Source organism: Urocitellus parryii, chromosome 11 (genome assembly GCF_045843805.1).
Source record: "Urocitellus parryii isolate mUroPar1 chromosome 11, mUroPar1.hap1, whole genome shotgun sequence".
Lineage (NCBI taxonomy): Eukaryota > Metazoa > Chordata > Mammalia > Rodentia > Sciuridae > Urocitellus > Urocitellus parryii.
Window position 1 is genome coordinate 53022757 of NC_135541.1, and position 27216 is coordinate 53049972.

Sequence of the window (27216 nt, forward strand, 5' to 3'; positions counted from 1 at the left end):
ATTGATTGGGGAGAACCAATCTATTTTTTCCTTGTTAGCAAGTAGTTCTTAAACTTTTTTTGAAAATATAATAAAAGCTGTAGTATGTCATCCCAGTAGGAAAAAAACTGAAGCTGTGATTATGGGTACAAATAGGAACCTTGCTGTATACAGTGTAGGCCAAGAATGTGGACTGAGAGTTATTGCAAACTTTTTTTTTTTTTTTTTTGACAATGGTATCTGAATTTAGAAAAGGGAAAGGGAGAACAGGAAAAAAAAATCCAGGACACCCAAGTATTGGAAAAAATTTGGCCTTTAACAAAGGAGCTCTCACTTGGATGACAAATAATTCTGATGGTTAGCTATTATTCCATTGATAACATATATTAAAAATGACTTTGGGAGACAGGTAAAATAATATAAGTCAGTGAATTTAAACTCTTTTGTAGGGAACTGGGGGTTTGAGAGGTCTTGCAAGGACATGCTGAGAGGAGCTCTAGGCAGCTGGAACTGGGGCTTCATTCATCCCACATCTATCAGGGAAGTGCTATGTTCATAGATACTAATTCTCAAATAAGATAATGTTTGAACAAAAAGTTCCACACATTTCAAGTTTTGAGAGCACTCGACTGGTTGTGTGTACATGTAGATAATTACAAACTGACCATTTTTCAACCTGGGTTATGAGGGTCTGACAAAGGCTATATTTGAAGACTTAGAATGTCATAGGTGGAATGGGGGTGACCACAGATCATTTAATCTCCTTCTCAGTATTAAAAAAATATACCACAAAGCCCCAATTAGAATTAGCAAAAAATTAATTAGTGAAAAGAATAAGAATTGAACAACCCAAATTATAAGAGGTTGCAAATAATATAGCTGCAAAAATTTAAGGTAAACCCACAGTGAGATATTCAGAGCATTAAGTCCAATGTTAAAGTGGGAGACGGTCTTCCACAAACCACTTTTTGATTCCAATTTCAAAATCTAAGTAACTGCTTATCTAATCCATTTTCACCTATCATGGCAATGGTAAGTTCTTGTGTGATTTTGCCAGCTTTCTCTTTGGATGTTAGTTTCAATTCATTTTGAGCTAGGATCTGAGTAAACAAACCCCGTACAACTGTGTTGAACTCTATGGAATTGCCAATATTTGGCTTTTCTGTTTTTTACTAAAATATGGCAATTTAATATGACTCAGCTTAATATTTTTCTTGAATTTGTCCCTCCCTAATTTGGAAGCAAAATATGTGTAGTATAGATAATAATCCTTACGTCTGTATGACATCTTCTAGTTAGCCAGCAGCTTCCTAGAAGCCTTGATAAGAGCAGTTGAAGAGGTATGCATGAGCCTACTGGTACAAGGAAGAAGAAAATATCAATCCTTGTCTTTTCTTGTTCAAAAGCTCTTACCAAGACTTGTGTGGTTTCTCTAGGGTACAATCATACAGAGCTGACGTTAGAGTAGCCCCAAATCCTCTGGTTAGTTCTTTTACCTATGTATTTTATCTCCTCTACAGACTCCTTCGTGATAGAGTATCTGAAACACAGTGTCCCATAACACAGAACGTTCCACTGTCTTATGGGAGAGTCAGGCAGGTGCAAGGGTGGAGGCAGTCCGCAGCTCCGTTGCACTTGAAGTGCTCTTGTGGGGGCTCTGCTCAAGTCCTTTAGAGCCAGGTTTACTTCCCAAGTAAACACGGTTGTCAGGAAGAGGCTTGGTGTGCTGGTTCAGAAAGGAAGCAAAGAAATGAAAGGCATCGGCCCTCGGGGATTTGCAGGCATTTCTGAGATTATATAAACCAATGTGGACTTTTCTTGTGGATGCTATGAGCTGCTCATCCCTCCCACGTGGGCCCCTTTCTTTTGCCTGCTGCTGAGAATCATTCAAGCCAGTTAAAGAAATTGCTTAAAGTAAGTATCTGAAACACAAACACATTAGCTCCCAGTGCTTGAAACACAGTAATAATCGCAAAGTCCTTACTTCTTCTCTCCTTTGTACCACTCGAAGGCCGGAGGCGGCACACCTGCACCTTCGCACCTTATCAATCCGCTGCGTCCGGGGATCACAGTGCCCGATTTAATTTCCTGAATTGTAGGAGCAACTGAAAATGAAAAAAAATAAAAATAAGTAAAACCTGGTTGGTAAGGAAAAAAAAAAAATAATCTGCAGCAAAAATATAACATACATATATTTTTATTCCTTCTATAATTCAAAGCAATCTTATACCCGATATGCCCGTGCATCACATTTGCAGTATTTTATGCTTGAAACACAAGACGAGTCATTTTCGGCTTCATTTTTCAAGTTGGACAATAGATGAATGTTCACAGGGAGCAGCAGAGTAAATGCAATACATTTTGGTCTTACTTCCTGTTGGAAAAATGGCATGATGAGGGGAACACTTCATCTGTACTCCAGTCAAACTACACTTCAATAACAGCTCTCGTTTATTGAGCAATCACTGGGAGTTAGTCAATGGACCAGGTGCTTTATGTTCCTGATTTCCTCACAGCAATTCTCCAAGCTCGATGGTATTATTCCTGTTTTACAAATGTGAAAATGGAAGTTCAGAGAAGTTGAACAATTTGTCTAAGGTCACACAGCTAGGCAGAATTTGTACTTGAAGTTGGCTATGTTGATGCAGGTCTGGACCCTTTCTTATTCTGTTTTCCCCTACTTACTCCCTGGGTTCAGCCATTTAGTGATTTTGATATGTGCTTTCACCTATGTGGAAACTGCTTTTCTCCATTTCCACAGATTCAATGCCTATTTTAGGTGTCATGGTCTCCATATTCTTACTTCAGCTGGAAATAGCTGTCCCTTCTATGAGTATTATTTACGAGTTGCTCCTGCCTTACACTTTTGCTTTTCTGTTGTAATGATTTCATGGATATGGGTAGCTTCCTAGTTAGCTCCTGATGGCAGGGTCAATGAATTGGATAATTCATCTTTGCACATTTAGAAATCAAAGCATAGTGCCTAGCAGAGAGTGATGCTTAAAAACCTTTGGTGTCACCCAGCTGTTCCTTCAGTCATTAGATGGTTATGGAGCCACCAGGAGGCGCCAGGCCTTTTTCAAGAGACAAAGCAATTCCACTATCAGCCTTATTCCAGATGAGGTAGGGATGAGGAGACAATAAACAGCAGGTATAAGGACACAGAAGTTTGAGTAAAAGTCAGAAGGTGATAAACACTATAGGGAAAAACAGAAACAATAACAGCAGACACCTTACAGCATCCAAGTAGGAAGAATTTGAGCAAGGAATGAAAGCTGGTGTTTTAGATGGTTATCTGAGTAGGCCTCCCTGAGAAGGAAGGATTTACAAACAGGCTGGGTGCAAAGGAATGGTTTGCTCTGTGCACAGCTGGAGAAGGCCTTAGGGGAAAGGAGAACAGCTTTCTCTAAGAGCCGGGCGCGGAAGCAACCCTGCTTTGTTTGTGAAACACCAAGATCAGTGTGGCAGAAGCAAGGAGAAAGAAGGGAATGTGACAGGGGTCAGGGCCCAAGAGGAACAGGACAGGAGACCAGGTGGGACCTGGAGGGCCATGTTCCTGATGTGACTTTTACCGAGTGAAGTGGTGAGGCACTACAGAAGAGAGGTGGGATCCGCTTTGTGCTCTGGAAGGAGCCCTCTGGTTGCCAAGTCATGGAAAGACGTGGGTGAGGCCAAGATGGAAGAGGAGGGACTAGTTAGGAAATTGCTGCAAGTAACTGAAGCGATGGCAGCTCCTGCAGAGTGGCAAAAGGTGGTGCAGAGTGGCTGGGATCCAGGCCTGTTGTGATGATGGAGCCCCAAGGACCCCTTGACTGCAGTGAGAAGTGAGAAAAGGAGATGAGAGTCCAGGTGACTTCAGGTGGCTGACATGACTGCAAGAATGCCATCACTGAGGGGGGAAGTCTGTCAGGGGAAGAATCTTGGAGAAGATTTTAGGCCATGGATGATGTGTCTTTTCATAAACATTTGCTTTTCTACCAAGCTTTAAACATAGCACATATGTTAAATAACACAATGGGAGAGAGTTCAGTACAACTGGATCCTTGAAAATGCAAATACCTGGTTCACTTAGAAACGTGACCAGAGTAACTGTGTGCTCTGAATATAGTTAAGTTTCCTTTGGAAAGCAATGAAAAAAAAAATAGGGTTTAATGTTTTTCAATAGGTGGTGAATATAAAACCTGGAAATAAACCTTCATATAATAAAACATTGTCTTTTTTTTTTAATACCCTAGTAAATTCATCACTTTCTATTAAGGGTGATTCTTCATTTTTATTGCACCTCTATTTTTCTATGGTATTTTATTCTTAATAGTAAAGATTCAATTTAAATAAGGTTCCAGAAAAAAAATCACAAATACCTATTTTTATTAAAGTACTTGCTAATAACTTGGTGGAAAAATAATGGAAGAATGTTTATCAAAAATATTTGAATGAGGAAACAGTGCAAGCTACAAACACATAAAAATACACACAATGTAGAGAATACTTTAGCAATTTTTAATTGTTTTGTTAAGGGAAGATTCACGTCCCTTTGTAGAAAGCAATAAAACCTATAAAATATACCTATAAATAAAATTCCACTCATCTGTCAATTAGTATGACACTGATTTGCTTGTAAAAGGTACAGGTAAGATTGTATTTTTATTATTGTTGTTGCAGGCTTTCAACTTGCTCCTTGTCACACTAACAGGCCGTAATCTTTCATGATATCCAACTATTATTGAAGATGAAATAACCATATGCAACAGGAGATCCATCACAAGCTTCTATTGATAACCTGGTTAGTTTAATTACTCTCTTGTTTGTCAAGGGGGCCATGACTCATTACAAACAAAAGCATGAAATCCGGAACATTGCCTGAAAACCCAGGCGTAATGAACCGAAATAAAAATCTAATTTGTCATTAAAAGGCTTTTATGCAGTACAGTGTGCATATGGCTTGGCACAGGGTGCTTTACCACACAAGTTAAAGGGACCTGATCCTGTTTTCTAGGCAGTCATGAAATGCTGATGCACACTGTGAAAGAAAAGATACCTAAAATGTCACATGGAAGCATGGATAAATTGTGAATCAATAATTAATAATGATACACATAAGAAAATGTCCCAAGAACATTCTGTGTTGTAGAGAGTTAAAGGGCTATGGGCACTAGGGCAACCAGTGTAGATAGGGGATTGGTGTAGATTGATTTTGTGGCCAAAATTACAAATTCAAACCTAAGACTCTATTGAATTTTCTTAGTACATAAAAATTCATATTACTCTTCATCTTTTGGAAATGACTGAGAGGAAGAGAATTCATGTGCTTATTTATTCATCATTTCTTCATCAGATCAATAAATATTTGTAAAAGAGACCACATTAGTGAAACATAATAATATTCCCTCAAAGAGCTAATACAGAGTGATACAATCTGAGATGAAAAAAAGCAGGGCAAAGGAATAGCAAGGTATGGCGCAGTCATGGAGCTAGTTACTTATAAAGTAATGTTTGAGTCAAGAATTAAATGATGTGATAATAATAGTCATGTGTTACTTGCAGGTATTAAGGTTTTAAGTGAGAAGCATATTTAGGTGGAAACATGCGTTTACGTTCAGCGTCTGTTTAAAGCACAGAAAAGTAGTCATTTTTGATGGCTTGAGTATCACTGAGAAGAATCCAGTAGAAAGTAGTTTGGTAACTGGGGTCCAGATTTTGTAGGTCTGGTAGCCCCTGGTGAAGGTTTTGAATATTACTCTAAGTAAGTGATATTTGGGAGATTTTGAGCACAAGAATGATATTTTGATTACAATTATATAAATTGTATTTGACTGTTCTATGAAATGTAGTTTGCAGAGAAGCAGCTAGGGGGCTGGCATAGTACCTTAGGATGGGGAGAAAGTCATTGGACATACAATAGAGAAGGCAGGAATTAAGAAAAATTAATTCACTAGATCTTTGATCACACTGGACGTACTCAATTCCTTTTAGTTAACTGACAATGACTGAACATTTTTAGTGAAATTTCAAGTTATACTGTTCTGAACTCTATTACTTTGAACAAATAAAGGGGTTCTTTGACCAACAACAGACATTTCTGATTATGCTCAGTAGGTTTCTTTCATATAGTACTTCTCAGAAATTGTGTTGTTAATGCACATCTTATAAATCTCTTCCTGGATAGAGCTTTTTAAAAACTATTGACCATAGAATTCCAGAAGATTTTATTTGAGCATCTTGTAGGCTTGATATTTCTTGAGACATATCTGCATATGTTGGACTATTGGATCTTCAAGTTCTATTCCACATTTTCAGTTATGTGATCCATGACTTTTAAGATGAACAATTAGCATTGGTTCCATAAGCTCCTGAGTGCTCATGAACTAGATTGTATTTACAAGTTTCATGCTAGGAGAAAGCTTCAATTATTTGCATCCTAAGGATATGGCATTAACTTGGCTGGGATAGATGTCCCTGAAAACAATTCTAACTAATTAAATTTCCAACTGGAGCTGTAACAGTGAAAATTGTAAGTATGCTTGGCTAAATTGTACAAAACAGTCATTTTACACTAAATTGTTCCATATTTTAAGAGATCAGATTGGGCACTTCTTGGAAAAATGATTGCATGATAAAACTAAATCATTTCTCTCCAAGTCTATTTCTTTCAACATTATATTCCTACCATTGCTGTGTAAATTTTGGCCTTGCACTAGCAATGTAAGCTGACAGTAGGAGTGTACATGTATGCATCATAATGTGTTTATGTTTCAGGAATTATTAGGAAGGTAGTTTTCTCTTCTGCTCTGATGAAATATTTTAATCACAAAAGTAGCAAGGAAAGTAAATGCTTGAACCTCTGAAATTCACAATAACAATGGAATCGTTTGGAAAAAACTGATATATGTGTACTGCTGACATTTAAGCCCACCATCCTTGTGCCAAATTGTATATGACTGTGAGCAGAAGCAATTACACAGTGAAAAAAAATCCATTTCAGAGGAATTTTATTAGATAGATACAGGTAAGAGCAGAGAACAGATGTTGGGGAAAGTCAGCAAAAGGGTCAACAAGGGGTATTTAACACCTGTGTGATTAGATACTCAAAAAAGAAGAGTCCTTCCTTTTCATTTACTCAGTGGGATTTTTTTCTTGCATTGTTTAGCCAGTCTTTTCAAGAGGAAGATAATGAAAGGTTCTTCATCCAAAACTCCAGGCTCTGCAGGTGCAAGCAACAGAACTTCTGTACTTGGCACTCGACAAGCCTAATCAATATTCATTTACTTAGTTACATGACAATAGCCACAGAGACCTTCTTTTTCTTTTGCCATCCTCAGTGAGAGCTTCGGTTATATACAATTTATTAAAAAAAATTGAATGAGTCAAAAAATTACTTTAATAACCTTATCAAGTCAAGGTAGTTTGAATGAATATTTAGATCATATGGCAAAAACTTTACCAATGCCCTCATACCTCAAAATGATGACCAATAATAAAAGTGCTACATAAAATAACTGGAACAACAAAGAAGAGTGCCCAAAGAGAAATAGAAAACTTAGATGTCCCAAAGAGAAAGAAATCAGTCCTACAGTAGCTACATAGTTTGACAATACTATGGTAAATAAGCATGTTGATGTTGGGCTGGATTCTATAATTTATAGACTGTAGTAAGAAAAACTTTGGCCAGTCTTTGAAAAATATGTAAAATCTCCAGTACCTACCAGAGAACATACATATAGGATATAATTGATACATTATTTGTTTCTTTGCAGTGTTGGGGTTCAAGATTTGGGGATCAAATCTCCAGAACATACATATAGGATATGATTGATACATTTTTGGTTTCTTTGCAGTGCTGGATATCAAGTCAGGTGCTTTACCACTGAACCACACCTCCACCCCTTCAATATATTATTGTTACAGATGAGGATGATGATAGTTGAGAATGTCTTCCTTGAAGATGGGTGGGAAAAAATAAAAAAAAATTTCAAAGTTTATCACAGATTTTAAAGAAACATATCTCAAAGTCAACAAACTTTTTCCATGAAGCCAATATGCCCTTAGTTCACAGACTAATTTTACTTTAAATGACATTAAGATCTCCCTTTATTGCTGAGAGAAAATTTGTGAAAGAATAATTTGTTGAATCTTTTTTAAAAATAAAACTACCAAGATACAGTTGAATCATAACCTTTATGATTTAAGGACTTCTAAATTGACTTAAACCTCTGGTTAGCATCTCAGGAGATAAAAACAATCTGGTTTGTAATGTATCTCCAGCTTACCCCTGAACCTTAAACATTTATACAATGGTAAAACTCTGTATTGAAAAAACCTATACTTTGCAGTCAAACAAAAGTGGGCATTTGCTGAGTAACTTAATTCTTCTAAATCCCAATTTTCTCATCTATAAAATAAATAGTAGCTACTTCACAGGGTTGCCGTATAGACAATATTAAACAATTCATGGAAAGTGTGTACCTTAGTGCTTTTTTTTATTTTTAAAAATATATACTGTGGATTTATTCGTTATTTCTGGCAGGTATTTTTAACAGCTTTATTTTAACAGTGTTCTAAGAAGACAGATACAAGTGAGGCACCTTGTTTGTACTATTTCTTTGTGTGTAAAGGATAGCTCTATTATCTATATCACATGTGTAAATTTTACCTCTTCATAGTGTCTGCAAATTAGTGAAGATAATCAAAATGTGTTCATTGTCACAGCATAGCCACAAACATCACTATAACCTACTCAGTTTTGTTCTATAGTATTGATTATTTTATTCATAATCAGAGTTTTTCCCAGTTAAAGTCAATATGTAAATATATGATAATCCCAACAACCAATTTCAACATATGATGCTAACTGCCCCACCAAACTATCATTGTTTAATAGGAACATCTCCCAGTATCTAGCTGCTTACTTGATGGTTTTCAGCCTTATCGTCTGTTTAGATTTCAGGGAATTCTCTAAAATTATAAGAGTATTTTAATATTTATATGCTGTGTACATTTGGCATAAGGTTCATAACTTTGATTAGATTCTCTAAGAAGACTATAGTAAAGAAAAAAAAGTGGTAAGTTCTATTTTGAGAAAACCACATCCTGCTAAATTGATCTGCTTGTTTCTTGAACATGCTTTGTCTCTGCCAGACCCCAGGTTGCAGTCTCTACTTTTCCAACCCTGAGCCGGTCCTCCTCCAAGGTCCAGCCTTCTCTGTAGCATATAGTGCCCAGCCTTCAAGAGCTGCTGCCTCTGATTTAGTATCCATTCCTTTGACAACCAGTAGGTTCTGTCCTCTATTGTTCTCTTTTTTTTTCTCTTTTTTTATTGTTGGTCCTTCAAAACATTACATCTTTCTTGATATATCATATTTCACAGTTTGATTCAAAAGGGTTATGAACTCCCATTTTTACCCCGTATACAGATTGCTGAATCACATCAGTTACATTTCCATTGATTTACATATTGCCATTCTAGTGTCTGATGTATTCTGCTCTCTATCCTATCCTCTACTATCCCCCTCCCCTCCCCTCCCCTCCCCTCCCTTCTTCTCTCTCTACCCCCTCTACTGTAAAACATTTCTTCCACTTGTATTATTCTTCCCTTACCCCTCACTTCCTCTTGTATGTAATTTTGTATAACCCTGAGGATCACCTTCCATTTCCATGCAATTTCGCCTTCTCTCTTGCTTTCCCTCCCACCTCTCATCCCTATTTAATGTTAATCTTCTTCTCATGCTCTTCGTCCCTACTCTGTCCTTAGTTACTCCCCTTATATCAAAGAAGTCATTTGGCATTTGTTTTTTAAGGATTGGCTAGCTTCACTTAGCATAATCTGCTCTGATGCCATCCATTTCCCTCCAAATTCTATGATTTTGTCATTTCTTAATGCAGAGTAATACTCCATTGTGTATAAATGCTACAGACCAATATCTCTAATGAACCTAGATGCAAAAATCCTCAATAAAATTCTGGCAAATCGGATTCAAAAACATATCAAAAAAAATGTACACCATGATCAAGTAGGATTCATCCCTGGGATGCAAGGCTGGTTCAATATACGGAAATCAATAAATGTTATTCACCACATCAATAGACTTAAAAATAAGAACCATATGATCATCTGGATAGATGCAGAAAAAGCATTCGACAAAGTACAGCATCCCTTTATGTTCAAAACTCTAGAAAAATTAGGGATAACAGGATCATACCTCAACATTGTAAAAGCAATCTATGATAAGCCACAGGCCAGCATCATTCTGAATGGAGAAAAATTGAAGGCATTCCCTCTAAAATCTGGAACAAGACAGGATGCCCTCTCTCACCACTTCTGTTCAACATAGTCCTCGAAACACTCGCCAGAGCAATTAGACGAAAGAAATTAAAGGTACCTTAGTGCTTTGCACTGAATTAGCAGTCAATAAAAACACGATCTAAAGCAGGAATTACTGCAGGAAAATAGGGTAGTATCACCATGCTCCTTTTAGGAACATGAAATAATGTTAATATATGGGTAAAATAGAAAACTTACTTTTTAAAAAATTATTGCCTTGGTGCTCAAGCATGTAATTAATTTAATTAAAAGCTGGACTAGTATATTCTTACTTTCCCTGAATTCTATCCATGTCCTGCAGTTAATTAAGAACCTCTTTTCTGAAAGACAGATATGATAGACTTTGTTTTCTTTTTTTTCATGGCCTAAGTTTAGGTTTCATAATGTGATAGAACATGTAAAGCACATGTAACACAAAAGCATCCCTTCAAGAAAGACATGCATTTGCGGTAATGAGTTATGTGCTCAAGAATACAAAAGATCAATGCATTGATTCAGTTAAGCATATGATGAGGTCATTTTCTTTTTCACAAAAAAGACAGTGATAAATGGAATTTCACATGTAAACTTGACCTTAATGGTTTTATTAAACATTTAATATCCAAAATGACAGTGTACTAAGCTGTGATATGATTTCCTTGTACTTCCAGAACTATAGGAAAAAAGCAAACTATTTAGTGAGAAATTTCATAAAGCTGAGATATATGACTATACATGAAATCTAATTTTAACAACATTAGTGAAGACCCTTGCACTGGCTTCTTAAATCCTCAAAGAAAATTATATGCTCATTGTTTGAGATTAAAACTTAAGAGATTCTTTTGTTAAGCTCAGATTTCATGCTATCATAAACTCTTTCAAAGCATTAAATATACTAAGTTATCATTAGTCATTTATACTGTGATGTGAAAAATATGGAATTGTGTTGATATGAGTATGTGCTGTTATTGGCCACTGAGGATTGATGGATTGATGGATTACTGGATTGATGGGTAGATGGGTTATCTGTGACTCATAAAGATGTAGATAAAAATGCAGTAAGAAAAAAAAGGCTATATAATGAGTAGTTTGTTGGTACTTAGGCAGAATCCATTCATATCATGCTTTTGACAAGGGTCAACAATGGTGAAATTACAGTTTGAAGTAGCTGTCCCTTGTAGTCAGCAATGCACACTCTACTGAGGCATCCACTGTAAAATATGTGTGAGATTTATTGGGCCACCAGCTGTATCAATAGAAATTAAATGGTTCACTGTTTTCCTAGCTATTCTCTAAACTTTCTTTCTTTAGACTTGTTCATGATTTGATCTCTGTTGTCAGTCATGCTGAAATTATAGCTGTATGTGATTGATTTGGATACACTGGACAAGTTTGCAAGAATTGTGAAGTTGGGATTCTCCAAAGGCATCTCTATTCTCAGCATGTACAGTCTTGTAATAGAAGTTATCCTCAGTACAAACCTTATAAATCTTAAAACATTTCAATGTATTTTTTTCATATTGAAGGTAATATAAATTTATTGATACAAAAATATTTTTAATAAATCTTCAAAAATTATAGATTGGAGCATTTCAAATTCTTCCTTTAGATTTGCCTGTATAGCATGAGAATATTATTGGGAATTTTTTTCAGAGGGAAAATGTTTCTAGTTTTATAAATTAGCCAAGATATTTTGATGTGGCTTCTGTTTATTTTTATGCTTTAAGTCATGTTACACTTTTAAAGACTAATAGTGATCTTTGAAAATGTGAATGAACTAAATTTGTGTATACACTGAAGATTTTTGCAGTCAATCTACAAAACTATAGCAATAATGATATACTTGGCAATACCATTAGTAGACTCTTCACTTTGGCCAGTTCCTCACTGGGTCATGTTTCCTTCCGGATCTAGGACCAGCTTTCTCCAAAGACCTTATGATAAATCTGAAGGCATTAAAGAATATTGGGCTGATATGATTTCTGCCCTTACTGAATAAGCACTGGATAAGATTTCTTAGTTGCCTAAAGGGCTTATTATTTCTTCTGGTTCCTGTGGCCTTCAATAATCTTGAAATAGAACATTGAAAAAGTTGATTAAAATTCAGTTATTAAACTTGTTTAATTCTGAAAATGAATAATTCATATTACTAATATATTCTAAAGAATTTCATTCCTAACACATTGTCTTAGAGGAAGTGAAAAGTAAGCTTTGAATTTCTAGAATGAAAAAGAAAATAAAGAAAAAATAAGGATTTATATCATAGAAATACAGTTATAAGCTACCAAGTTCTTTTTCCCTTCCCCTCAAATGCATGAGAAAGAATGGTAGAAGTCTAGTAAGACTTAAGAAAATATGTTAAGTGAATAATATTTTCCAAAACTACACATTACTTAATAAGAAAATGAGCATTAAACTAGAACCACATTTACATCTCTGTTTATTTAGAGGTGAGAATTGGCTATATGATGAAACCTGCATTCTGGAGTATGTCATATTAAAGCATTTACCTATGGTTCAAAGAGCAAATCAACAGACATCATGGCTGTGAAACAGGTGTGATGTATCTATAGACTTTCCACAAGTTTATAAACAAGGAGAAAAAAATAACCTAATGGGAAGTGGTAGCCGTTGTGCAATACAAAGAGAATACTTCTTCTCATTAGACAAACATTGTTTCAGACACTTGTATTCAGGGAGAAAGAAAGTGAAATCAGAACAAACAGAAAATAGTAGCTAAGAGAAAAAGAATGAGAAAGAAGGAGAGGCATTTTACCTACAAAATAGTATATTTCAAAGAATTCAGAAAATGTGGGAGGAAACGTGGTGGGAAAAGTATAATTTTCAAAAACAATAGTATGAGATTTGGTGCACTAAGAATATTTTACAAGGAAAAAAGTGTCATACTTCCTACAATGATTAAATAAAAACATGGTATGAGAAAACTCTGCCTATCAGCAAACATAATTTGACAAGTGAAGAGGGTGTCAAGAAAGGAAAAGTCTGACTGACAAAAAAAGAAATTCTGTCAGCAAGAGCAGCACATGAATACATTATTACAAAAATGTTTGGGCTCTCTCCCACTCTGTGAAGTGTCTATAAAATAAGGCTGACACTCTCCTCATAATCTCAATCTCATTCAGAGCCCTTCAGTCAAAATCACTAAATAGTCTTTATTTACTCCTCTCATGCTGCAGGCTGTATTTCTTTTTAAAATATTTTTTAATTGTAGGTGGACACAATTCCTTTATTTTTATTTACTTATTTTTATGCTGTGCTAAGGCTCAAACTCAGTGCCTCACCTGTGCTAGGTAAGCACTCCACCACTGAGCCACAACCCCAGCCCCATACTGTATTTCTTGTGCTTATTGAACAGTTACTATTAGCTGTTCATCAATCTCATTAGAAAACATTTCTAAGTGACTCTATAATCTTATTGGTTCTGCCTTTAATATGCATCTAGAATTTTACCATTTCCAACCAGCCTGGAACTAGCATGCAAGCCCATATTACCTCTTTTTGTTTTGTGCATGTATGTGAAATTGACACACACTCTATTACTAAGCTACATTCCCAGCCCTTTTTGTTTATTTATTTATTGTAGTTTTGAGACAGGGTCTTGCTAATTTCCATGCTGGCCTTGTAATCCAGATTCTCCTGTGTCAACCTCCCGAAGAGATGGGACAAAAGGGATCTTTTTTGTTTATTTTTAATTGACACAATAGTTGTACATGTGAATGGGGCATGGTGTGACAGTTTGATACATGTATATGATATGTAATGTATATGATATGTAATGATACTACCCAGCATTTCATTTCCTTAAGCATATATTGTTTACATTCTTAGAATACTACAGTGGTTTTCTAACTGACCCTTCTGGTTTTCCCTTCCTCCTTCTTTACTTAGGTTGTTCTCAACACAGCAGCCACAGGTGTTTAAGCTAAAACAAGTCAAATCCTCCACCCTTACTAAACACAGCCATGCTTCCTTTTACAATAACAATAGAAAACAAATTTATCATGTGGCCTACAAAAGGCTAAGTGAAATGACCACATGTCTGTATATTATCTTTTGTCCAAACTACTTTAGTCATGCTGAAGTATGGTATTTGTGGACGCATATGCCCCTACAGGATCTTTATACTTGATACTTCCTCAATACAGGATATTCATCTTTCATATATCTTCACATCTTGCTTGCATTTGCTTTTATTTCCAATCACTGTTCAAATTCCACCTTAATAAAGAGAACATCCTGGATCTATACAACATAATGATCCTAAGTCCTTGATCCTGCAACTATTTTCTTCTTGACATTACCATTCTTCACACCAATGATCTCTATATTATATGGTATATATTTACTCCTTAGTCTGCTGATCATCTCTCTCATTGAAATATACAACCCACAATGGAAGAGCCTTTATTTTGTTCAATGATGCATCCCAAGTGCCCTATATAGTGCCTGAAACAGTAAGCCCTAAAAAATAAAAAAAAATAAAAAATTAAAATATCACTGTTGCTGAGTGAGTAAAGAATACAATACAATGACCATTCAATTCTATTACAGAAATGTTGCACATTTTCTTGCAGGTCAAGGAAGGTGTCATTGCTGAATAGAAAAGTTTTATAACACTATAATTTTTACATTTAAAATACCTAATATTGTGTAATGCAATGTCTGCAAATATATAACCTTCACATTTTTAGTAAGTTCTTTTATATAATACCTTATACTTTTTATTTCTTTCTGCTTAGATGTATGCATGTATATATATATAAAATACACTTATATAAGACATTTAATGTGTTGTTAGAGTATTCAAATGATAGGAAGCAAAGCATCTGAAATGAAATGGTTAACATTAAGGCATTAATTTTTATATAAGGAATTAATTTTTATATATTACACAATAGCTCAGGTAGTATTTCATAGCTAGGCATATATATAATCTGAATAGCAGAATTCTAGAAAAAAATTCAAGCAATTTTTATCCTACCAACATATGCTTCAGAGAGTAGTTCCAAACAACTTTTTGGCTAATTTTATATTTTAGTCAGCTATGGTCACAATAATTTTCCATAGCAAATAAGCACAAATTTTTAGTGAAATGCAATAATTAACATTCATTTCTCACGCATGTATCCATCCATTCTCTATCATATCTTGAATATCTACTAGCTAATGCAGTCATATGATGAAGTCTTTCTATGGAGCTGAGGATATATTACTCCCCTTACGTTTGGAGGTGGAGGGAGCCAATATTTGGAAGAAATTATCCAGACTACTACTAGTCTGTAGAAGTTTCCAAAGTCATTCAATCTCAAAGTTTCTTCCATACTTAAGCCAAAGAGACCTCTAATTTAGTCTGCCTTGAAGACAAGGTTTATTTTATTCTCTGTAAATAAAATGGAGCATCTGAAAGGAATTGTGAATTTCTGAGTAATTCAATATGAAGAATATATATTCAATATGAAGAATGAAGATGTACCCAAGGAACAGAGCTGCCCATGAAAATGAAAGTAAACAGTGAATGCTATGCAAACTAAGGACTATGGGCAGTCAGCATGGCAGGAAGGTGTTATTAGAGATCCCAGTAAACATGATGAAACCCACCATTGGAAGAATTCCTACTTCTTCAGTGATTATAAATAATATGCATTTGGAAATTTGGAGATAAGTTTCTATTTTCATGTGTCATCTATTAACTCCATATTTATTCTGAATTATGGCCTGTTCTCCATTCATTTATTTACTCAGTGCTAGTAAATAATGATAGATTAAAATAGTTCCTGCTCAAAGTTCTAAAGGAATTAGAAATTCATCATATTGTGTCACAGACTTCTGTGATTCACTATGGCCTGGCCCAGTATTAGGAATAAAATGGATACTTTAAAATTTTTGTTTCATAAATGAATGCAATAAATAAATTCATTGTACCTATAAAATATTATAATTATATATACTTTTGTAATTGTCATTTAGGCTTTTTCAACTTGCTACAGATAAATTCCAATGAGTTATATTTAATGTGACTAGTCTTGTTATGCTCAAAGAATATATAAGTGATAATACACTTGTACTTTATGGCTGAATAGTTATATCAATGCCATTTTCTAATGATTTACCTTTCGAAAAGCATGTTAATGAATACATTTTAATGAGTAGGGATACTAATGATATGGAAATAGCAGAATTTCTGTTTATTGTATCTTTAATTTAATCTAAAGTTTAAAATTTTCCTGAAAAATTTGTAAGTCTACTTATAACAAATTGTATTTTAATCATATAAGTGGATACACTTGTTAAAGATATAAGCATATATTTTCTTCAGAAAACTTTGGTGAACCTGAAATATATTTAAGAAACTAAATAATCCTTTCACTGTTTGTAAATTGCAAGATTTGAATTCAAAATAAAAATTGAGCCTTGTGTATACTAGTTATATACTGAGCATATTAGAAGCAATGTATGTTTCTGTTTACAAAATATGCAGGATGAATGGTTCCCAAGTAATATCAGAAGACCTGCATTCTACTTTCATTATTGGTTAAGTGCTTAATGTGGTTCTCCATCAGAATTTGAGCTCATCATTTTCTTTTAAATTGGAAATTCTTGGTTGGAAATGACTATGACTTTGTTGGAAAAGGGTAAAGACTGGTCAAGATGATGCTCCTCACTAGGTTTATTGTCTGCAAACTTTTTCCATTGTGCTCCACTGTATGCTCCAAGAAATAATGGTTCAAGATAGTTTTATATTCCTTTTACTGCAGTAATTCTATGAAACAAACTAGTAATAACATAAATAAAATGTTCCTATGTGATGTGATGTGGTGTGTGTGTGTGTGTGTGTGTGTGTGTGTGAACATGTTTCTTCCAAAATAGAAATAAGCCTTTATTTGGTAACTAAACCAAATGTTTCCAGGGCAATTTAAATGCATAATTTATAGAAACCAAAAATGGCAAAACAATGCACAGACTACTGGCACTCATTTAGCTATAGAAAATATGCAAAAACACTAGGTAGAACAGGTTTTGTCTTTTAACATTTTAATGAGCTTTGGGACTTTCATGCATATTAGTTATGTTGCCCTAATTACTCATTATAATTCTAATGTGCATTTTATATTTAATTACAATGCTTATAAAGATTTGGTATGGACAGTAAATTATTATAACTAGCATGTGCATAATGATTATGAACTGAATTTATTAACTTTTACACCAGCATTCAGTGTTGGTAACTTTGAATTTCACCTTGGTGATTAACCATATTGTCTGATTAAACAAATATTTACATGGAATTAATTGTAAATGTCAAAAATCTGTGTCCACTTCTTTGCTTTTTGCCTATTTTCATCAAATTTTTATTTTAGTTTCTTTGGTTCATTCCATTACTAGATAAGCCCATTTAAAAATATTTAAGTATATATGGGTAATATTGTCTGTAATATTTAAAATATCATAGACTTGTTAAGATGTGTCAATGGAAAGCCTAATATTAGATGACTCAAAGTTTTCTGTGAGAGGGAGTAAAGCCAAGTAGTTTCTGAGAGGTCAGCTATTTATACCACAAACATAGGTATATGCAACTTTAAGAAAAAATACTTCTCACATTTAAGAATAGTCGATTTCTACCAAGGAGAATTCTCTTCCCATTTACTATAATGCATTTCCACAAAACTTAGATGTTAATTCTTTGCCAAATTGTTCATATTAAAACAACAACAATATAAACAGTTCCCGATTCATTTTCCATCCTTGAAATTTAATACAGAGCTCTGTATCTGGTGGGCAATCAAAACATTATTTAGTAATTAGGATGGTAATAAAATTTTCTTGTAAATACTCACATTCACTTAGAGAAAAATAATGCTAACCAGAACTTAATATGAATGAAACAATCATTATCAGATAAGGTTGTAGTTTTGAACTCTGGATATTCTTATTTTTGATCCAGGTAATATTTACCATTAGTGGACAAGAGTATATGACAGACAAAGATTAGTAAAAATTACAAGGATATTTTTAATCTAAAAATTTCTAAATATTCACATCCATATAGTGCAACAGTTAAGAGTGCTGCATTAAGGAGTGATTCAATTAGGATCTTAGCTTATGACCAGTAACTCCTCTTGGGAGAGTGGGCGAGTGTGTTAATGTTTTAAAACTTTAAGTCTTTCCTCTGAAACACAGCGATGATAAAATGTTCCTCAAAGACTTGTGACAGGTAGATAAGAGAATGTATGTAATGAGTATTAGAAAGGCTTGGCATAAAGACTTGAGAATGCAAGTGCTATCACACAAATATTATACTCAGCCTGATTCAAGTGAGTTCATACTTGTTTGGCAGAACGCTGTAAGTGTCTAACACTCAACTTTTTCAAATCTTCCAATATAATTGATCTGCTGATGAAAGAGAAGTGTGTGCACACATATGTAACTATGTATGCATGTTTTATATTCATTTATGTATGTGTATATACACAGATATGTCTTTATTTGCACTTTTTATTAAAAACTACTAACATTCCATCAGTTGACCATTTTGAATATAATAATCTCAAATACCTTGCTATTGTTTAGTATGTTCTTAAATTCATGGCATTGTGTAGTATGTACTTGAATTCCGAGTTCACTATTTGCATATTCTTATGACAACAATCATCTATAGACTAGTATGAAACTTATTTTTATATATTATATGAATTGATATCACTGAATTTCTATGATAGCACTTTTAGTAGTAAACATTATATAATTATTTTATATAAATTATATTATAGAATTACATATAGAGTGTACACAATTATAAATTAATTTAGCATGTTATTCTTATTATAGTGTCATGACTAATAAATATGCTGTTATTTTCTTTAACACAATGCAATCTCTGAATTTATTCTTTAATTATCATTTTATTCTGAAAATAAGCAAACATCAATTATTTACTACATATTAGTTAATATGCAATAGTATTTGCAGCCGGAATTATGCCCTCAACAATAAATATTTGTCATATGAGTGAACAGATGAATGAATTATAGCTTTTCTATTATGTAGTCTGTTTACTTATAGGAAAGCTCCTTGAAGATGATTTTTTCTTTAATACTCTATAGGTGAAGTGAAATCTGTCAACCATAGGTGAAACTTCCTATAAATACATTCAGTCTTTTCACAACAAAAAATATTTTAGCATTTATTTAATTTCATGAAATTATTAATAAGTTTTATTTTATGAAGTACATATAGCTACATATACTTTTTAAAGCATCTCTAGTTAGATTTAATTCTGTCAACTTTGGAGCTAGAGAAAATTGCACACTGTTTAGGGTGATGTAATAAATAGCAAATTAGAGCAACTATGAATGGGTCCTGTTGTTTAACCCATTTCTTTATGATCTATGAATTTGATCCAACATGCCCAGTCTCACATATGAGCTGCTTACCTTCATAACTAGCTTTTTTTTGTTTTTTGTTTTGAAAAGGATAAAGGAAGATATTTTATTTTTAAAAATTTGTTCTAACTTGTTACATATGGCAGTAGATGCATTTTGACACATTGTACACAATGGGGCACAACTTCTCAGTCCTCTGGCTTTACATGGTGCAGAGTCACACCAGTAGTGTAATCATATGTGTATTATAGGTAATAATGTCTGTCTCATTCTACTTTCCTTCCCATCCTCATAGTCCCACCCCTCCCACTCCCCTCATAACTAGCTTTTATCTTCTTTATACCTAGAGCTCTTTGCTATCAGGAAATGCCATAAGGATTTTTTTGTTGTTGTTGTCTCTTCAGTAATTGTATAATGCCATCCTTTGATAGTAACAGATTTAATGTTTACAATTCTTAACTTTCACTGAATGATTTCAAAGACCTATTAATTGTACCACTGGTGATTTTTCTCTGGCCTCACTTTGAATCTTCTGTGATTTCATTATGGATAAGGTGTACTGTAGGAGTTTGAGTCTAGAAGGAGGACAGTTTACTCCATTCAGTTCAATAGTCAACTAAACTATGATGCTGTCCATAGGAATGCAAAGTCCATGCAGAAAGAAGTAACTGAGCCTGGGGGTTGGAAAATAGCATTTATTCTTATGGAAAGTTAAGGTTAAAGGGGGAAATTTCATTTAATATTTTTGCTGGAAGAATGTGGGCACATTTCTGGCTCAGTTTTACCCCGAATTGGAGGAACAACTGATGTTTAAATAACAGAAGAAGAAGAACAGGTTATCTAAAGATTCTCTTGGGTTGCTGGCTGCCAGAAGGGCAAGTATCTCCTTGGGGAAGTTTTACAAAGACAGTGTACCTGGGGAGGATTGTGTTTTTCTAGTTGTGTCTGTGGCTGGGAGACAAGTTTAGGAAGTGTTATAATCTGGTACACTGGGCCAGAAACTTTGAAGCATATAGACAAGAAGAAGAATTTAATCAGAAAAATAAACATTCAGAAATTGAGGTTTTGGGAAAGACCAGATTATTTTAGACCTGGAGTTATAGATACTATATGGGTTATTTTTGCAGTTGTGTGACTGTCTTTGAACTATTCTGATCAAGAATGTAGCTTTAAGTCTTAGATGTGGCCAAAAGGGATTTTCATAGTACTTTCAGGGTCTTTGTCCTAGAAGAGTGACTATATTTTCTAGTTGAGGAGATATATAAAAGAGTCATCTTTTTATGGGAGTGGTCTAAGTAATCCAGTGGGTCACCAGACGTTAAGTAAAGAGCAGGGTACCCAGCAGGTATATCAGTAAAATGCTATTGGCCAAATAAACCCGGACAATTAAAGCCAAACATAGGTGGCACCAGGAGGCCTTGACAAGCCCTGGTCTAACTGGCTGTTATGAGTAGGCTGCTGAAGCTTAACTTTAAACTCAACTGGCACATCTGGCCTGGTAGTAAAGATGAGGCTAAATATTTCATGCTATTTTTTATTGTGTTTTCCAGCTAAGTCTGTGGATGGAAGGCCAAATTCTTTAAATCACAAAAATCCTGAGTTCCCAAATAGGTGAAAATTGCTAATTCAGCTTCCACAAATTCTGTTTCACTTTTATATTTTGATTGCTTTCAGGGCTTAAAGAAGAAACTAAAAAGGACCAAGCTTGAAAACAAGAAGCAAGTCCACTTGAAGAACAAGAAGACTCTTGGGAGTCTCTTCACAATATGGTGGTCTGAAGGTGCTCTGTACTTATTGGTAATATAGTTTTATAAGGAGATCCAAATTATGCCTTCATTCATAAATGGGTGTTAAATTTTACTAATATATAAAAAGAATAGGACCCATTTTATCAGGAGAATATGGCATCCCTATAGATGGAGGAAGAAAAGCATTTCAATAATATTGTTGCAGACTTAAAAGGTTTATAAGTTAGCTTAAAATGTCTGGGCAGAAGTAAGGAGTAGATTAGTTCAAGAAGTCAAGAAAGAAAATTCTTGTTTTACTCCTCTGAAAAGCAATGGGTTAATGGAAACAGGAAGGTGGAATTCAGAATGATTAAATAGTAGAAGAGGAAGAATGTTTCAGAAAAAAAAAGGTCGGAATCTTAGTGACTTGTCCAGATATATATTAAAGGGACTATGGAATATTAAAAGTCAGAAGACAGTGATAAATAGAGGAAAATAACACACAGTTTTAACTGTTCTTAATCAGGTTATCAGAAAAATGAGATGTACATTAGTTGTTATTGGCTGGGAACAAAACAAACAATCCCCCTTCCTTCCAAATAATCCCACAGAGAAACAAAATTAAAACAAACTGTTGGTTGTGCTGCAATCTGAATCTAATATTGGAGGAGAGCCAAAAAGCATAGGAGTGAACAGGAAGGAACACTGCAGCAATCAAGGTTGAGGTACAGAAGCAGAGTTACAGTGACAGACATGCAAGATGAGAAAGGGTTTAGGAGAATTATTTAAGAGGCAAAATGGATAGAGTTTGTGACAGACTGGATATGAGGGAGTGAAATATGGGGATGTCACAAATTACTCTTGGGTTTTTGGCTAGCACAATTGGATGGATGATCTTGCCATTCCAGGGTAGAACACTGTGAGTCCTTGATGATAGAAGGCAGCTCTGAATCCTAAGTTCAATTTGGAAGCATGGAGTTTGAGACTCTCTTGAGACATCCAAGAGTCAATATTAGAAGAAGAGATATGTAAAAGGTCTAGGGCCCAGAGGAGAAAGCTAGCCTAGGGTTATGAATGTGTTGAGTCACTTGTGCAAAAATATCAATTGATATCATGGGTATGAGATGAGATTTTAGGATTGAGAGAGAATTTACTTACAATTAATTTATTCTCTTTTGTTACTGCACACTTTAAGAATGCTTTATATTATCTAAGTAATGCTGTTTATGTAGTTTCATGAGTACAAATAAATATTTTAGTTTCTTGTCATGGAAGCATTGCATGAAATCAGAAAATGTTAAAAGTAAAGGAAAAAGTGATAAATAAGCAAACACTCAAAAGACAAACTAAATCAAAGATTAAAGTAACTGGAATTTTGAAAGAGCTATTTTTCTTTCTTGTGTACTTGTAATGACCTATATTATAGAACTATTGATGAATTTTTCAAAATTTTTTTCAATATTTTTGAAGAGCAATCCTTAATGTTATGGTAGACCCAGAAATAATTAAATATTTTCGTTTAAAATTGTATCATAGTAAGTTAACAGAAAGAAATATTGTTGGCTTTGCAAAAGAAAAAGTAAATAATAAATTTAAAAATCCAGGAGACATGAAGAAAATAATTTCTATTTCACATTAGTTGCCGAGAAAGTGATAATCTAGAAGTTCCTTCTTATATATTTCATACCTCCCTAGTCTTTATTAAACCATTTCATTTTATGTCTTTTAGTTTCTATTTTTGTTATGAAATAGTACACATTTTTTGAAAAGTAAGGGTAAATTAAATACCAATGGATAAACAAAACTAGTGAAAGCTTAGAATTACTACTAGGACAAAGTTATCCATGAATTGAGGAATGGATGGACTGACAGGAAATAAAAATGAATTATTGCCATCAAAAGTCTAGCTTCCCTATTTTGAGGTAAGAGTCTACAAAATTCTGTCATTCTAATGGCTATTTTGGAATAGACACAGCCAAATAATATTTTTCAGGGTACATTTGGATTCAATTTTATGAAGTGCCTATACTAGTCATACTGATTGTTATTTTTTATATTTGCAAAAGTGACGTTTTCATAACTGAATGTTATTCATGGAAACTTTAGTGACAACCATAATACAGGTATCTGGCTTGTTGCTAAATGTGTTCCATTGATTCATTCCATTCAGCAACTAGTTGTTAGTATTTATAAATGTTCTTGGAGTTCCTTAGAGCAACCTCTTTTTATTTTATTTTTTTTTAATTTAAACAGAATCTCACAATGTTGCCCAGACTGGTCTCAAATTCATGATCTTCCTGCCTCAGCCTCCTTAGTAGCTGGGATGAAAAGAGCATGCCATTGTCCCAGTCTTTAGGGTACTCTTTTACCATAAACCCAAGGTTCTGTTTTTATAATAACCCAGCACATAGGATTCAGGGGAAGGAAAGGAGTATGTATGCAGAAATAAGTATTTACATGGACAAAAAAGCAGAATAAATATAAAGAAGTTTATTATGTGAATTTTATGGCACAAAGCATGCCTACAGATATTTGTTTATCTTTCTTTTTTGACACAGGGGGAAAATTGAATTTAATATTTTCCAGGGTTATGGGTTCTGGTACTATAGTGTATAAATCTCTACAAATACCATTCATTTAATTATTTTATTCTACCAGTTCTTCCTATATATGTCCACCATGCCCAATATGGCAGGACATTATTACAATTTGTCAAGCATTATGTTTATTTGAAACATTTTTATTAAGTAATTTGTATGTTCTAGAATGTTAGGGTAGAGTAATAAAACAGATTTCTCTCCTTTGAAAGAGATTTCTTTTTTCATATTACTGTTTGATTTTATATGTAATTGTATACAATAATAGAAAAGTAAACTGTCATTATAAAATTAAAAGGTGTTCAGCTTAACTGAGATGAGTTATAGAATAATGATTGTCTTCATGTACATAATTTGATATTATGCAGTCTCATTTCTATAGATTGCAAAGTAGTAATACCAGAAGAAAGGCCTAAATGACTCCTGTTTACAGAAGTAATATAAAAATTTATATAGAAATTTTATATGCTATGCAATTATGGTCATAATGAAGATACATTAGGAAATTAGTCACACTGATTTCACCATGATTAGTCCATATTTATTATGCATATCTTTCTCTAAAAGAAGAAGTAAGAGAAGAATTTATTAGGAGAAAAAGAAGAGAGAGAAGAATATGAAGAAATGAAAAAGGAAAGGAAGAATCATTGAGTAATAATGTGGTAAGAGACTTATAGAGACCACCTAACCCATGTTTCAGTGTGTCTCCAGGGAGAGTGAACACTCTCTTCACTCCTAGAGTCTCTACTGATACTAGTCATGATAATTAATCTATACTAAGCATCAACTATGTGCCAGAAACAGTACCAAGTTCCTAAAATGAATTTTCTTATTTAAGAATCCCATATGTCTGGTGCTATTTATTTTTATCTTTTAGATGAGAAAGCTGAAGTTATAGAGGTTAAATAATCTTTCCAAGTTTACTTAGCTGATAAGCTAGATTCAAATGCAGGCTTGTTTTACTCAAGAAATTCTTATTATGCTAACAAACATGGATTATTCCATAAGTGCTTTGGACATGGCTATCCCTGCTCCAATAATTTTATTATGAGAATACAGGCTTTTCATCTCAGTTGACACCACCTCTTCATCAAAATCTTGCTAAATCCTTCTACAAAGACATAATCCTTCCTCCCGTGTGTTTTCATCATGTATATCATTTGTGACTTACAAGCAGGCAGCAGGGTATAGCTTTGAAATAGAATTACATTCCATATGAGTTTTAAGCAAGTTGCCTCCATAATCCCATTTATTCATTAGTAAAATGGGAATGAACTCTTTTAGAGTTTTTGTAAATATCAGAGAACATGAAAATAAAGCAGCATTTAGCAAGGACCTGGCTCAAGAAAATAACTCAAAACCAAGAATATATGTTAAATGTTTGATTCTCGAAGTAGCACAGGAAAAGCACAGTGGTAGGAATATGGATGGACCATTTAGTCCATTGCCAGAAATTATTCTGAGGACTTGTCATATGCCAATGCACTTAACCTTCACAAGAATTCTGTAAGTACTGTCTTTATCTCCATTTTACAACAGAGGCAAAGAGAGGTAAGGTTTCCAAGGTCATACCCTTAAACACTATGTCTCATGGATGGTAATTCTTTGCATTGAGTAATCCTTCATATTACTATCTGTGGCATCCTCCATACTGTCTCCACATGTGTCCACCTGGGCAGCTGATAACTATTTTCTGAATTCCTTTTAAGATCTATTTGTTCTCCAAATTTAAATCATTCACTAGATAATACCACAGTGTCTAAATATGGAGGGAAAAATTGTAGCTGTTAACAGCTATACTCATATTCATTTTGCCTGTCAAGGGTGAAGAATAAAATAAATTACCATGGATAAGAATAAGCCTGTGCTCTAAATTCATACTCCCTCATGAGAGCTGGAGCCTCTTGTGTGCAGGTACCATTGTGTTCACACATTCATCTTCTCTGCCACATGTGCTGGTGTTCAGAGGACAGTATGAGTAAACAGAAAAACAGACTATTTTTACAAAGAGACTTCAGCATATTTGAAGATGAACAGATTGCAAGAAAAATGAAAGGGACATGAACAACTTTCTAGTGCCCAATCACAGGCTTTGTCAACTAGGTGAGTTTATGCTTTATGATTTTTATCAGCTGAAAAAAGGATTGCAATTACTGAGCATTTTTGCAATTCTTCAATGTGCAGTTACAAAGAGCTTGCTCAACAAAGTCCCTGCTCATCACAAAGGTTTGCTTCTCTTATTTCTTTTGTTGCTGCTCTTGCTGAAGACATTTTGTCAATATTTTCACATTCTCTGTCTCACATGGCTTGCAGGTGAGTGTGTGTGATAGTCTGGTGATATAATGGAAGAATGTGTGTTCATGGGCATGCACGTGAGCAGGTGTGGGTGTCTAGAGAAAGACAGAAGGTGAGGTATGGTCCTTGGGCAATAGTATATTAAAACCTTTTTTCAGAACACTGAAACTGCTGGTAAAGGTGGAAATTAGAGTCAGTAACCATTACTTAAAAACTTGCATTCGGTCACTGGTGACTTTCCAAGTAACATGATATACACCCAACCAGAACATGTCAATAATGCACTGGAGTACCAGAGGAAATGTGAATGGAGATGTGCATGTCACAAAGTGTCTTCATGATGTATTAATAGGAGTGGAGAAAGGGGGTGGGAGTACTAGAAACCAATCAGGAATGCCCAAGGAGAAAGAACAAGTCATGCTTCTTAGTGTGCATTTCCTCCTCCCCAGAGATGATTGTCACTCTTTGCGAACAAACATCATGAATTGAGGCATAGCTGCTACGCTTCTATTCTTAAATGCCCAATGTGCACCTTAAGTATAGCCTTCCCTTACACATCACATTTTCATTAGCACAATTATGGGCCTATTATATGTCCCGTTATTATTCTCTAGAAAGTAACGTTTGCGACCTGAATGAACTGCTGTCCAGTCAAGACTAGACATATATGGGTTACCTCTACATAAGAATAAATTATGTGTTAAAGTTATTCAACTTGGAACTCTCTGTTGGATTATGGGTGGTCACATTACTATCACAATGAGGGGAATCTTGGCTGTGGAGAGGGCTGTGAATATGCAAATTTGGCTTTGTAGAGATTCATGGGGTACAGACCTCTAGTCTACCTGGAACATGGTGCTCCCTTGAAACTGAAACAATATTCTTGGCTTCCAAAGGGATACCACAGAGAAATCTCAGAG

The 27216-nt window shown here is 34.4% G+C and overlaps 1 protein-coding gene across 1 annotated transcript in view; it reads right to left on the bottom strand.

Annotated features, from left to right (window-relative positions):
• Negr1 (neuronal growth regulator 1) overlaps nucleotides 1-27216 on the bottom strand; it is a 781331-nt gene that overhangs the window by 183837 nt on the left and 570278 nt on the right. The window contains exon 5 of the mRNA XM_026409921.2: nucleotides 1964-2084. Coding sequence (XP_026265706.1) covers nucleotides 1964-2084 — 121 coding nt within the window. The remainder of the gene's footprint in view (nucleotides 1-1963; nucleotides 2085-27216) is intronic.